The sequence below is a fragment of the Talpa europaea genome (genome assembly GCF_964194135.1).
Source record: "Talpa europaea genome assembly, chromosome: 13".
In the NCBI taxonomy this organism is placed as follows: domain Eukaryota; kingdom Metazoa; phylum Chordata; class Mammalia; order Eulipotyphla; family Talpidae; genus Talpa; species Talpa europaea.
In genome coordinates this window covers 39,920,689-39,935,588 of record NC_140080.1, presented here as the reverse complement: position 1 = coordinate 39,935,588, position 14,900 = coordinate 39,920,689, and the positions used below count along the sequence as shown (strand labels likewise).

General features: G+C 47.2%; 1 protein-coding gene across 2 annotated transcripts in view; it reads left to right on the top strand.

Moving 5' to 3' along the window:
- Positions 1 to 13,710, top strand: part of DPYSL3 (dihydropyrimidinase like 3) — a gene marked incomplete at both ends in the record, with an annotated part of 117,560 nt that extends 103,850 nt beyond the window's left edge. For both annotated transcript variants that reach the window (XM_084251749.1, XM_084251750.1), the window contains 7 exons: positions 1,086 to 1,206; positions 5,090 to 5,246; positions 6,800 to 6,941; positions 8,257 to 8,427; positions 10,422 to 10,601; positions 11,790 to 11,952; positions 13,622 to 13,710. In XM_084251749.1, coding sequence (XP_084107875.1) covers positions 1,086 to 1,206; positions 5,090 to 5,246; positions 6,800 to 6,941; positions 8,257 to 8,427; positions 10,422 to 10,601; positions 11,790 to 11,952; positions 13,622 to 13,710 — 1,023 coding nt within the window. The remainder of the gene's footprint in view (positions 1 to 1,085; positions 1,207 to 5,089; positions 5,247 to 6,799; positions 6,942 to 8,256; positions 8,428 to 10,421; positions 10,602 to 11,789; positions 11,953 to 13,621) is intronic.
- Between the last annotated feature and the right edge of the window lie 1,190 nt (positions 13,711 to 14,900).

The window sequence follows — 14,900 nt, the reverse complement described above, 5'->3', positions numbered from 1 at the left end:
TCTAGCTGTCTTCTATGCTCCATTTTCCCCTCCTCTGAGCCCATCCCTAGAACTGGAGCCTGCCTCCCGTGTGGATTGGATGCCTTGGGGACTCAGGTAACAGCCCCCATGGAGTGAGAGGAAAAGAGTGACCATTCTGCTTCCTGAGCTTGAGCAGCTTTGGGGTTCAATTTTTTTTTTTCTAAGCTGGGAAAAAGTGACTGTATCGATTATGCCTCAAAGCACAAACTGTTAACTCACTGTGGTTTTGTGACTGACTCTGTTTTGGACTCTCAAACTTGCTGACAGTGTTCCCCTCAAGCTGGGGAGGGGGAGGACTCAGCATCCCCAAAGAGTCACATTTTGGGTCCCTGTTTATACACCACCAGCAGAGAGAAAAGCAACAGATAATCTTGTCGTGGGCAGAAAGCAAATCGAATGTTCCAGCATCTGCAGTTTCAATATTGAGACAAGCTCCTGCAAAAGCAAATAAATAACAACCAAACAATTGGGTGGCACAGTAAGTTGATCAGATGGTGATCTAGCAATAGTGACTCCACACTAAGCCCAAATTTGAACCAGAAAAAAGGGGCCTTCGATTGACTTCATTTGAGTCTAAATGGTGTGTCTGCTGCCTCTGCAGACTGCTTCTAATCAGCTCAAAATAATGCCGCTGAAGAGTTTTCTGCAGAGAAACATGTCGTCATTTAAAAAAAGACAAAGAAATTAGCTGTAATTAGTTGAAACGGTTACTGGCCATGCATTCCTGCAGGGAGAGATTTGATGCCTAATTGCCTTTGCTGGTTATTTTGTAACTTTTAGTGCTGGGATAGTGTGTCCTCAGGCTCTACCTTGAGAAGGTGTGGGAGCAAAGGTTTCCATTCACAGGTAGCTTTTGTGATCATCACTGAGAGGGGAGAGAGTGGCCAAAGCCAAGGAAAATCTTTGCCTGTTGATGTGGTGCTGCTGTGAGCCTTTTAACTCCAGATCTTCTTAGACCCTTAACCTCCCTCTGTGCTGCCCTGCATTCTCAGCTCCTGGAGGCCAGGGAGTGGCAGCTTTGGGAGGCCAGGCTCCCTCTGATTCTGGGGGACTCTTTTTTGCAGCTGGAGGCCGAGGCTGTGTTTCGGGCCATCACCATCGCCAGCCAAACCAACTGCCCTCTGTATGTCACGAAGGTCATGAGCAAGAGTGCAGCCGACCTCATCTCCCAAGCCAGGAAAAAAGGTGATTTGTGCTTCCAAGATCTTGGAGCCCCTGAAGGGCTCTGTGGCCCCAACCCTCCCTGGCTGTCTTGCAAAATGGTGCTGGTTTTGCCTACCACATTGCTTTCTGGGAAGCCCCTCATCCATGGTAGACCCACTTGAGCCCTTCCATATCCTGTGTGGATGGCAGGATCCCAGGATTTCTCCCACTTGGCAGATGAGTAAACTCAGGGTCAGAAGGTAAGTGGTTTGCCCAAGATGACACAGCCTGAACCGGTTCTTGGAAACCTGGCGCATCGGTCTACCTCCCTTTGATCATTCATTATTTGGTTCGCATTATCTGGGCTTTGTAATTGGACATAATAGTCAGGAAATACTGTGTGTTGAAGTCAAAGATCCAACTCAAACTGACTTAAACAAAGTTCAAGTTTTCTTACAAAAAAGCTGAGAGAATTCTGTAGTGAGCACTTGTACAGATGCCACCATTCACACTTTACTTACTTAGGAACATATATGTCCACCTGTCCATCCATCAAGCCATCTTGATTATTTTTGAATACACTTTATTTTTTTTAAAGATTTATTTTATTTATTTATACAAGCACTGGGTACAGTAAGAAGTGCTGGAGGGTGAGAGAATTCACCAGAGCCAGAGTGGGGAACAGAACAGGCAGACTGATGAAATACACTGCTGAGGGGAGCAGCGGGCGTGGCAAGAGAGGTCTGCGTGCCATGTGGGACCCTTTCTGGTGGCCGGGGATCGAACCAGCACAGCAGAGGCTGCGGGCAGCTTCGCAGCCCAGTACTCAACCTCTGCACCACCAGGGGAGGCCCTGGATACACTTTAAATTACATCAGAGGTAAAGTAGTGGGTGTGGGTGTTTTGGGCATGGCTAGATCAGGAGGTTTAAATGATGGGACTAGGACTCTAGCCCTCTTATTCCTTTCTTGGCTGTGCTTTCCCCTGTTGGCTTTGTTTTCAGCATCAACAGTGACAAGAATAAATGCCAAGAGCACCTGCTGTGCTCGGCATCTCCTCATTTACGATGAGGCAATACTGTCCATCTTTGTCAAAAGCTCAAACAAAACTCTCTGGGAAGATCTGTCATTGCTTTGGCTTGGACCATGTGCTCGTGCTGACCCCAACTGCTCTGAGGCTGAGATGATTGATGGGGGGAGAGCCCCCTCTAAAGCATGTCTATGGTCTGTCCCACCGCCTCTTGAGTTCTGCTTTTCTCCATCACTATTAACTTGACAGTCATTTGCTTGCCTTGGGCTTTAACTTCACTCCAATTTCAAAACTTTTCTTTTCTGCTTTTTGTTTTTGAATGGGCTCACTTGTGAGGCTGGGTAAATGGACAGTGTGGCTGAGAAACTGGAGATGTTGGAGCGCGTTGGGTGGAAGGGAGAACTTTCTGGGCCTGCAGGCAGCTCTGGTTGGGGAAGGTCCCGAGAAGAGTGAGTCACCTGCCAGGCACTGCACTGCTCCATAAAAGTCCACGAGTGACCAGGGCGGCTAAAAATAGCTGATGGTAGCTGAGTGTTCAGCCGCCCGACCTCCTGGCACAGGGTGACCCTTTCCTTGTAGGAGGGAGGCTTGCTAATTGTCTAGACAGCCTCCCCAGCTGGCAGATTCTGGGGCACCTCCTACCTCGCCCTGCGCACAGCACGCTTGCTGTTTTCTCTCTTGGCTTTTAAATATCACAACATGACATGTGATGCTCCAGGGGCGTGAGTCCCAGGGTGGGAGGCGGGGGGAAGGAAGGGGAGGCAGGAGAGGGCCAGGAGAGCAGCCCATGTTTCTTACCCACTCTTGGAGAAAGTAAAAAACTTAAAAAAAAAAATGAACGAGAAAAGAAAAGAGACAGAAAAAGCCAAGCACACGGGGAACAACCACACTCCCCCCGCTTCCCACTCCACCCCTGCCGTGGCATAGTCATCTTCTCGTGCCTTCTCCTGAAGGTTGCATCCTGCCTGGAACCCCTTCTCAGATGACCTGTGGGCCTTGGGTCATTCTATTTCAATTCTATGCTGGGTCATATTTTAATCTTCATGAAGGAAAACTCTTCACCCTTAACCTTCTGACTCATGATTGTCTGGCAAGGGGAATTAGTACAACTATGTCTCCAGGGTGGGCCGAAGGCATTATTTAAGAGATGAAAAACTGGCTGCTGAGATTGAAGCCAGTGTAATGGCTCATAAGCTGTCATTCTTGGGTGGGGAGCCCAGAACATTTGGAGCAGGAGGAGAGAGTGTAGCTGGGCTCACTGTTCCCTCCCAACCAAAGTACTATTTAAGTGTTTAATCTCCAAGGGCTCTCTAGACTCTGTGTGTCTGCACAGAATTAATAGTTGGAATCTACAATTTAAGAGAACCAGTGCTGTGTCCTGCATTAACAGAAATATGCGAAATGTATTATATGTATGGTTCTCAAAGAACGCTGAGAAATAGGTATTACTATCACTATTTTTCAGATGAGAAAATTAAAGCATGCTTGTCTAGCTGAGAGAGCTGGTATTCAAGTTCAGCTAGAATTATCACCTTTGTTTATTTTACGTTTCATCTAAAGATTTTCCAAAGACAGAGTTCTTCTGTTTTTCAGATTGTATTTCTCTTAATAGTACTTAAGTACTTGCCTTCACTTTTGCGTCTTCATTACTTTGTGGCTCTTATATGCTTTAATTTGGTAAATATTTTTGGAGACTCTTTGAAATTCTCACTAGTCCTTTTTATTTCCACCCCAAAGAGCAGGGCTTTCCTATAGGGACCATTACCGTAGCTTCCTTCTTTTGCCCACGGCAGACATCACAAATCACCCCATCACAAATCGATCTCACATTCCTGGTGAGACCAGAAGCTTTATTGGAATTCTTCCTGACACAGAATCCTAGGTAACTGACACCAGTTGACTGAATTTGAAGGAAGATTAAACCTGTTAGAGAGTTGGACACAGCCTTCCTAAACTTGGACCTTGTGGGGATCCTGAATGTGAGGGTGGAGGACCGATGCTAACGAAGGCCATGTCTATAAGGGGCCCAGGATTCTGGCACAGAAACTACTTTCTATGAGGCAGGATTTCACTTTTGTGTCATTATTCTATCTTTTTTGAGAAGCTCAACCAAAGCTTAGTTCAGTTTATTTACCAATATCTTTTCCTCCTTTTCCCCTGGTTTGGGTGTTTCAGCCCCTTGTTCTAGACACAGGGGCCATAAAACTAGCCCTGTCTTAGATGTGTCCCAGGTTATTGGGTATCCTTGCGCAAATCACTTGCCTCGGATTAAGGAGTAACAACATGATGGGAAGGATCATGAGAGCCTCACATTAACAGGTGTGGATTTTAATTTAAAGAGATAAGACATGTCCCTGGAAGAGCCGGATGTAGCAGTTCCAATGATATGGTGCTTTGGGACACCAGGCCCTATAATGGGGAAGAGTGGGAGGTATAAAAAGTCAGATTTTCTCAACATCTTCTGTGTGTCACTTTGCCCATGCCAAATCCTTTCATTTTTACAAACTGAGAAGTTTCCTCAATTCCAGGAAGATCATCTCACATTGTAACGTTTCTGAAAAGAGGGTTGTTGTGTGTTTGTGTATCTTTTTTCTCTTGCCTCAAATTTGAATATGACTCAGCATTTAAGAATTAATGCTGCATCATACAAACAATCTAGGAAATACAATTTCTGCCCATTTAGCAGATAGAAAAGCAGAGGCTCAGAAAAGGTGGGAATGTGAACTTGAACCCAGGCCACCCCAACTGCAGAGCTAGGACCTTGAGTAGATTTAGGGACCTTGAACCCAGGCCTCCTCAACTGCAGAGATAGGACCTTGAGTAGATTTAGGGACCATGATGCTTTAGTGCAGCGCATGTGTTACACAACCGCATTGCCTATTTCCTACCCTTCCAGGAAACGTGGTCTTTGGCGAGCCCATCACTGCCAGCCTCGGCACAGATGGAACCCACTACTGGAGCAAGAACTGGGCCAAGGCGGCTGCATTTGTGACATCCCCACCTCTGAGCCCTGACCCGACCACTCCTGACTACATCAACTCCTTGCTGGCCAGGTTGGTGCAGAGACCACAACAGCAGGCCTTTTGTGGAAGAATCTTGGGGCTGCGGGGTGAGGACTTGTGCAGCCCATCCATCAGCTAGACTAGAATCTGCAATGAGGAAAGCACAGTGGAAATTTCCCTGCAGGCTTAAACTCAGACAGCAAGCTCTTCCCCATCATATTTCTTCTCATTTCATTTCATTTTATTTTTGGGGGTAACATTGGTTTACAATACTGTGTATGATTTAGGGGAATAGGTCCCTAACTTTTTAGATATGTGTTATCATACCACATCCACCACCAAAGCACCCCTAGTCCTTTACCATGAACCATTGGGTCCCTCCCTCCTCCATTCCCCACTCTCCAACCCTCCCCCACTCTCCAGTAGCCTCAATTTCTATAGTCAGATTTCTAGGTTTTGTTTTGGTTTAGTTTTTTCTGTTCCTTTGCTCTTTCTCCATATTCCGCATACAAGTGACAGCATCCAATGTTTGGCTTCTGGGTTATTTCACTTAGCATGACCCCTTCTAATTCCATCCATGTTGTCTCAATGGCAAGATTTCATCTCTTTTTATAGCTGAGTAGTATTCCAGTGTGTCTATATACTGTATCTTCCTAATCCACTGAGGTTGTTTCCTTGGTTACTCAGGTTGTTTGCATAATTTGGCTGTTGTAAACAGTGCTACAGTGAACACAGGACTGCAAATATCTTTTCAAAGCAGTGTTGGGCATTCTTTGGGTAAATACCAAAGAGTGGAATTGCTGGATCATGTGGTAGATCTATTTTTAATATTTTGAGGAACCTCCATACTGTTTTCCATGAGAGTTGGACCAGTCTGCATTCCCACCAGTAGGATGCAGGGTTCCTTTTTCTCTATACTGTCGCCAACACTTGTTGCTTCTGGTTCTTTTGCTAGGCCATTCTCAGGGGTGTGAGGTTGTAGCTCACTGTGGCTTTGCATGTACCCGATGATAAGTGGTGATGGACATTTTTTCTTGTGCCCGTTGGTCATCTGAATGTATTCTTTGGAGAGATGTCTGTGTAGTTCTTCTGCCCATTTTTTATTGGGTTCTTCCCATCACATTTGGAAAACACCACAGTCATCATTACTCAGAGTTACAGCAGTGAATATATATCATATTCCATGCGTTACGAGGATACTGCATGCATAGTCTCATTGTCCCTCATGACAGCTTAGTGAGTGGGGCACTATCATCCCCATTTTATAGATTATGTAAGTGAAGGTCAGAGACATGGTGTCATTTGTCTTATTTCAAACACCTGACTAAGACCACCTACAAAACTTACAGGAAGATTCATTGGTTTGCCCTGTAGACACAGAGGATCATCACTCATTTGGGTCCCTTTTGTTATACAAGAGATGATTAGATCCCAGCCCCTAGTTTTCCACATGGGGAAAATGAGTCCCACAGCAGGGAGAAATTCACATAGTTGGCAAATGTTGGAGGGAGGATTCCAAGTGTTTACACTACACACTGGACTGTGGACCCTGGGGTGCCTCTAGCCACATCTTCCATTCACATGGAGCCTTTCTCCTTTGCCAGTGGGGACCTGCAGATCTCGGGGAGTGCCCACTGCACCTTCAGCACTGCTCAGAAAGCCATCGGGAAAGACAACTTCACAGCCATTCCCGAGGGCACCAACGGTGTGGAGGAGCGCATGTCTGTCATCTGGGACAAGGCTGTGGTAAGGTCACAGGAGGTCAGCCAGGGCTGCTGTTTCTCCACATCCACTTGAGAGGGGTACTGGGATGCAAATGAAGCCTCGATTTTGCTGAGATATCTCTGGAACCAGGTAGCTGGTGTGGTTTGGGAATGTCCCCTTCAGAATGATGAGTCCTATGATCTGGGGCTCTGAGCAGGCCCATTTAGATTAAGGACTAGGAACCAGATAGAACTATCCTCATCTGATGGTGTGAAAGATGTGTATTTAAAATATTAGTGAATTAAAATTCTTTTTGTTTGGAGAGTTTTTATGCTTTCTTCTGAAAGGACTGCATGTGATCCTTTGAGATAAGCAGAGATTTGTGTCTGAAGCTAAAGTCATCTTGCTCACCAGGAATGCCCTACTAGGGTGTGTGGCCACCTAGGTATAGAAGTGAGTCTCTGTCAGTATCTTCTGGCAAAGTGGCCTGGTTTTATTTTCCTTATAAATAACACTGAGGCAGACAAAAGAAATAGTCATGCAAGTGAAAGTTCTCCCACAGATTTTAGTAAAATTAACAAGGAACCCATTAAGTTGATTGTTTCCTTTTGTTTTATTTTTATAACACTAAGGACACTCATTTCAGAGTCAAATACAGTGCATATAAACTAAGGCCTCCTTAATCTACTCAATGTAATTTATCAGATTTCTGTTTTCTTTTTGGCTTCCAGGAAGCTCAAAGCTAATTTTAAACTAAATTCTTCTTTCCTTAGTCAGACTTTTTTTTTTTAAAGAGATAATATATATTTTTTGTTTCTTCTCATGTAAATAGATTTTGGTCTTTTTTAAAAGTTTATATAATTTCTTTCTGGAACTGTTAAAATAATCTCTTTTAATTACCAACATGATGTGCTAGACAAAGAATACTTGGAAATCACGGTAAAGCACACACATGAAAGAAGACAAAAATCACTGGTATTCAGCTTCCAAGGAATCGCCATTACTATCACTTGAATGAGCTGCTCCATCATTTATCCTGTGCCCCTGTGGATATAAGCACATGTCTTAACAATGGGCTCATAATCGCCTTTGTTTTCACTAGGTGTTCTCTTTACTCCTCTTTGGAATGGGGATGGGTAAATAAGTAAGCAAGTACATGGGCGTACTTGGAAAGTGTGCACCATCTGGGAGCAGGGGCGTCTGTCTTAGCTGTGTGCAGCCATTTTGCTCGTCTCCCATCACAACTTCTGAGTCTCACCGTCTCAGAGGGCTCTCCCGTACTTCTGACCTTTGTGGTCTCTCTGCTCAAAGCTCAGAAGCTGTGCATTGGTGCTTTTCTGTCTTTATATTTCAATAGGCCACAGGGAAAATGGATGAAAACCAGTTTGTGGCCGTGACTAGTACGAATGCTGCCAAGATCTTCAACTTGTATCCTCGCAAGGGAAGAATATCTGTAGGTTCTGACAGTGACCTGGTCATCTGGGATCCAGATGCTGTGAAGATCGTGTCTGCCAAGAACCACCAATCGGTAAGGCTGAGCTGGCAGAGCAGAGGGTCCCTGCCTGGAACTTGGTCGGAAAGACGTGTGTGTATGTGTGTGTGTGTGTGTGCACGTGTGTGTTTAGTGTGGTGTGGTGTGTATGTGTGTATGTGTATGTAGTGTGGGGTGTATGTGGTGTAGTGAGTGTGGGTGTGTTCATGTACAAGGGTAATTAGCCTAGAATGTTGCAATAACAAATGATCCCAAATTCTCAGTGCCTTCAACCTCAGTAGTAACTTTCTCACTCTGCTTTCCAAGCTGGGTCACCAAAGGGCTCCCTGCCTCAGTGTCCCTTAGGGACCGGGGTGGAGTGAGGCCATCCCTGCTTCCATGCTTGCTGAGCCAGAACCGTGGCTGGGTGAATGGTGTACTGGCTCTGGAAGCTTCCCCAGGATGTCACTGCCTCTCATGCCACATTGGCCAAAGCCAAGGCCATGGCCGTGTCTTATTCTAGGAGGTCAGGGAAGTGCACTGATCTCTTGAACCTAAAAGGAGAACAAAAGGGGGGATATTTGGTGGAGAACATGAATGACTTCCGTATGAGGAGTTTCATGGGAAGTTAATGAGGCAAACTCAGGAAGTAGCAGAAAGGGGCATCTTACTTGTTTGTGAAAATAACCAGTCCCCCTTTTTTTTTTTTTTTTGTGGGACCCTCGCTGGCGGCCAGGGAATGAACTGGCGCTGCAGAGACTGCGGGCAGCCTCGCAGCCCAGCGCTCAACCGCTGCGCCACCAGGGGAGGCGCAATAACCAGTCCTTTTTAAGCACTTGGGTTTCAGGCACGGTGCTTTTAATGCACTGACTGTCCATATCAGGCTCCTACAGGAGAACACTATTATCATCATCCCCTCTCTATACATGAGGGAATGGGGGTGCAGAGAAATTTAATAATTTATGCAGCAAGTAAATGGTGAAGCCAGGATCCCAATCTGAATAGCCTGACTCCAAGCATCTATCTGTGACTGCTTTGCCGGGATACCTGGCACTGGCTGAATAATGGAGGAGGGAGGGAGAAGTCCTACTTTGGGCAATAAATGACCTTGGCTTACACATTGTCTCATAGCACATTATTGAATTTCAAGCTAGTTCCTAAGGGTCATGAAACCCACCTTCCCATCACCACTTACAAGACGCAGAACTGTGTCCCCAGGAGTTGTTAAAGGACAGGAGAGGGATATTCCAGAACCCCCAAACCTGCCTGTTCTAGATAGGTTCTGCCATTGGCTTCATTAAGACAAAACATATAAGACCTTTAATGGAAAGGAACTTTAATACAATTAGTGTGCAATACAGAAAAGGCAGAGAATATAGTTTCCAAATCAAGCACCTGAAGTTACCCATGCCCTCGTGGGTAAAAGCCCACCCAAACGGGATTGGCCCAAAGAAAGGCCTGAGAGCCTGCCACAAGTCTAAAGCACCTTCCTGTGGGGACCCATAGAAAAAGGTCAGAAACAGCCAGACAAGTCTGGGAGGAAAAGAGTAAAATCAAAATCAAGATAAAAGCTGCCATTGTTAACCTCCCCACGGGTGTCTCACCCACATCTGTTTCAACCGGCTGAGGACCAAGAAGCAAGTGTAGCTTCGTCACGTGTCTCTCTGCTCCTTGTGCCTCCTCCAGGTCTCCTTCTGGCTCTCCATCCTGCTTCCTTCCCATTCCAGTTTCCTCTCCAGCTTCTTTTCCTCCCTGCTCAGCTCCACCCTCCCTTGGGTTGGGCAGGCAACCTAGAAATCCTCTTTTCCTGGGGGCCACCCTGTTACAGAGTGACCCAGTTTGTGTTTAAACCCTGCCAGTGACAGAAGCCGCCTCCCCACAAGGCCCTCGCTGAGGTGCTGCTCGGGGCGCTGGCAGCTGGCTGCTAGTGTTCCTGCCCACCCGGTCATCTGTTCTAGTGACACTGAAGGCAGGACCCCAAGCCCAGGAGAAGCAAGCCCCCTTTCCTCCCTGTCTTCCATTCCTACCCAGTGCTCTCCCCCTGTGTCCAGGCTGCAGAGTATAACATCTTTGAAGGGATGGAGCTGCGTGGGGCGCCACTGGTGGTCATCTGTCAGGGCAAAATCATGCTGGAAGACGGCAACCTGCACGTGACCCAGGGGGCCGGCCGCTTCATCCCCTGCAGCCCCTTCTCTGACTATGTCTACAAGCGCATTAAAGCCCGGAGGAAGGTAAGAAGCTGGTGCAGCATGGACAGAGATGGCGGGGGTGGTGGGGGCACCTTTGCACCCCTTTCAGGTCCAGGGATGATAACCATGAGCTTGGGAGAGGCCTTTGTGCTCTAGGCTTTTCCAAAGAAATCTGCAGCAACAGGACGATTCCATGCACTATGTGCCACGAAGAGGGGTTTAAAATCTTTTTGACCCAAAACAGCTTTTCTTCAAATGATTTCTCCCATGTATAGTGCTTTAAAAATAATTTAAACTTTTAATAATTCAAAGTAACCTCAGTGAATGTGTTTGTGTGTGTGTGTGTGTATATATATTTATGCCACCTGAGTCCTGATGTCTGCAGCGTGGCAGCCTTCACCCCTGTGCTGGCCCCCGAGTGCAGAGGAGTAGGCTCCAGGCTGACCTGGAGTCTGAGGACCAGCCATCCCTACTGTGGGGCCTTGGCTCTGATCAGGGACAAGGCAGAGCTTGTATGCTGGCTGCACGCACCTTGGGTGGTCTTGCAGTGTTTGTCTAACAGACCAGGAGCCCCTTGGGGGAGTAATGATTATAAGTCCAAGCCTGGCACCAGGCCAGCTCAGAGCATGCACTGGGTGGGGTGGCCTGCTGAAAGCATGTACTTAGTGGGTTAGCATGGAGCATGCACTTGGGGGTTTGCTAGCTGACTGCACAGTCCGAGGGCACATGCATAGCCATAGCTACAGGAAGAGGTCAGAATGCACACTTCCAGGCCTGCCAATTCTGCATCGGGAGGTGAAAATGGAGTACCCAGGCCTGCCAGCATGGACCATCTCTCCGCCATCTACCCATTCCTCTCACTCTGCAGGCCCTCCATAATATCTCCTCTGTAGGTTTCCTGTGCTGGGAACACGGCTGTCCACACCACCCCTCTACACTTTCTCCCCAACCCTCCTTCTTCTCCCCCCTCAGTCCCAAATAAACTTTCATCCTTGAGATTGAGGCTCATATAGACAGGCCTCCAAGGACCACCTCCATTGTTACACCATTGCAACACACCCCCCCTTCTATTTTTTTATATTCTCCTTTCCTTACAACAGTATTAGTCTTACTATTATTGTTTTCTGGCCCCCACTATACACACTGAAAGCACTGATATTCCTGTGCTGCCTAGAACGGTCACAGCATACCTGTTGCAGGGACTGACAGTGCCCGCTTTCTCTGCTGCAGATGGCAGACCTACATGCTGTCCCACGAGGCATGTACGATGGGCCGGTGTTTGACCTGACCACCACTCCCAAGGGGGGTACCCCCGCCGGCTCCACCCGGGGCTCTCCCACTCGGCCAAACCCGCCCGTGAGGAACCTGCATCAGTCGGGATTTAGTCTGTCTGGTGAGTGGGACAAGCCGGGGGTGACCTTCAGTGAGGCAGGGAGGAGGGGGGGTCCTCCATGCCCCCAGGCTGGTGGGTGATGCTGGGAGCTAACCCAGGTCCTGCACCTTTCAGGGAGGTGGTTACTGGCCCAAGTGAAAGTTTGCTGAACCAGAAAGAGCCAGTTGAGAAAGGCAAGGGCAGGCGGTTAAGATCAGGCCTGGAGGGGATCATGCTCAGTGAAATAAGCCAGCCAGAAAGAAAAAGAAAAATACTGGATGGTTTCACTTACAGGAGGAATGCAGAGGATCCAAATAAGGGATCAGGAAAAAATAAGTAATCATAATAAAGTAAATATCAAAATCAACAGGCAACTACAAACCAGAGACATTCTGCAGGGGGGGAGAAGGGAGTAGGATCAAAACAGGAGTGGGAAGAGCACAAGGGACTATGGTGATGGTGAATGGGTGGTGGGAATTTCATGGGGACTATACCCGAGAGGAGAAAGCATACATTGTAAAAAAAAAAAAAAGAGCAATGTAAAAAATATATAAAATTAAAAAAATTTGGGAAAAAGGCTAAAAAAAAAAGATCAGGGCTAAATTGTGACCCATTCTGCTCAGTGAGCAGACCCGGTGGGACAGGGCATGCTTTCCATCCTGATGGACAGTGCTGTTCTAACTGGACTGGGATCTACACCTGGGTTGTGTTTTATTTGTTTACCAGGATTAAAAATGGCTCAGCTAATATCAAATTGCAGTAGCTTCTTCAAACATTTTTACTATATTCTCCCCTGCCTGGAAATACTCATACTACCGCTTATAATAGCTACCACTGATTGAACATTTATTGTGAATTAGACATAGCATTAATCTTCGGTGTTCTTTCAGAGCTATCTGATATTAACAGAAAGCCACCATTCATTGCTCCATAACCAGTTGTCTTAAAATGGGGGGAAGTTGTTGATCTGCAGCTCTGTTATGAATAATTGAAATATGACAAAAGCAAGATAAGAAGGGGAAGAGATAGAGGAGAAAAACCATGTGTGGGGAAGGAAGAGGCTGAGGAACAGAAGAAACGGGAAGATGAGGCTGAAAAGAGGGGGCTGGGGAGGAAGGCAAAGCAAAGAGCTGACCTGTTGAGATGCACCCCTGGTGGCTCAGTACGCCAATCGCAAGACATTTTTTATCAGTGTTTTTCCATTTTCCATTGCACCCTGACTGCTTACAGCCTTTAACTTTCAGCAGCTCCTTTCTAGATGGTCCCGAGGGCATACAGACATTTGCTTTTGTGCCAGTGGCCACAGTGCCATGGCCCTCACCATTCAGAGTTGTGAAACCTTGGGCCAGTCCCCCAAGCCCCCAGCTCAGTCACCTCCTCTTCCTTCTCAAACAACAGTGGTGAAGAGCACAGGAGATGCCTGTCACAGTGAAAGCAGCTGGTTTTTATATCACCATTGTTCATTTTACTCTGGTGGTTATGATGCGGAGGGTCTGTGGAAATAGAGATCAGAACTTGGCTTTTCCTGGCAGAGGACTGACTGGGAGGCTGGAAATGAAAAGTCTGGTATAGGAATTTATGGGGAGAGTGGGATGAAACTAGGAGAGCATTTTATATCTTACCCTCTTAAAATTAATTCAATTTCTCTCCTTCCCCGCTCCTCTCCCTGTGCATCTATTGTCCCCCGCAGGCACCCAAGTGGACGAGGGCGTCCGCTCAGCCAGCAAGCGCATTGTGGCGCCCCCTGGAGGCCGTTCTAATATTACATCCCTGAGTTAAGCAGCCCCTCCCCAAAGAGGGCCAGAAGCAAGAAGAGATTGTTTTGAAGCCAAAATGGTACACCGATATTTAAGAAGGAAAGCGAATCCAAACAATTGCGATCTACAGAATCAATAAGCCTCAAGCCTTATGTTTCTCCAATGTTACGCTTGCCTAGCTTTACGAATATTGCTTTGTTTTCTGTTTATGCATAGCCTTGATTTGTTTGCTCCCCCCCCCCCCCATTTACATGCATGCAATCAGGCCGCTAAGGTAAAGGAGTCTGCTATATAGTGTTGAGAGCGTGTGTAGTGCTGCATCTTACGACAAGGGGACAGACAAAGCTGGGACGTCAGGAACGCGAACAAAAGGGACACAGTTATTGGGGGTGAGTGGGTGGTGGGAGCCCTGAGCAAGGTGGAGGGCTCAGAGGGGCTGGGGTCGGGGAGGTGGGTGGGTGGGTGAGCATCAGGGGTCTCGTGTATTGTGCTGATGAAGTACGTTTATTTCCATGGGAGATGACCGCTGTGGCAGCCCTGGCCTCCCGCGGCCCCCGGGGTCGCCGAGAAGGTGGTGTCTTCAGGTTCTGGACTTTGTCACATTCCCTCCTACTAGATTTTATTCTTCTGAACATTTTATTGAAACTCCAAAGCCCAACCATTTCTTCCACGTGCTTGATCGTGCCAGTGTTTGGTTGGGTCTCAGCGTTCAAATTCTTGTCTTTCCCAGGTTGGGAAGGAGAGGGGAGAGGACTCTTGAATTCCTCTTGCTCTCACTGCCTCTTTGGTGCTCTTAAAAGGCAGCAGCTGGGAGCACAGCTTGGCCCTCGGGCCCTCGGGGATGAGGCCCCGCCCTTAAAAAGCCCCTCTGGCTAGGGAAATCAGCTCCCCTGTTCAGTCTTGGCCAACTTCTGGCGTCAGGCTTAGGATCCTGGGCGCTGACATGGCACCAAATGGAGGGCTTCCCGGCCACGGTGAGTGTTTGATTCTCTCCATCTCTTGAAATCCAGGCATCCTTGATTGAATAGGATCTTGTTTTTTTTTTTTTTTTTAAATGTGTTGTATTAGTTGTTTCCTGACTTTTACTACTAACAGATAGTAGTTTGCGGGCAGTCAGGTGGGGGTTGGGAAAGCCAGTCTGGAACAGTGGGCATTTTACTGTGTGGCTGTGGTGGTTTTTCAGTCCCAAGCCATGACTCCCCTTCCATCAGT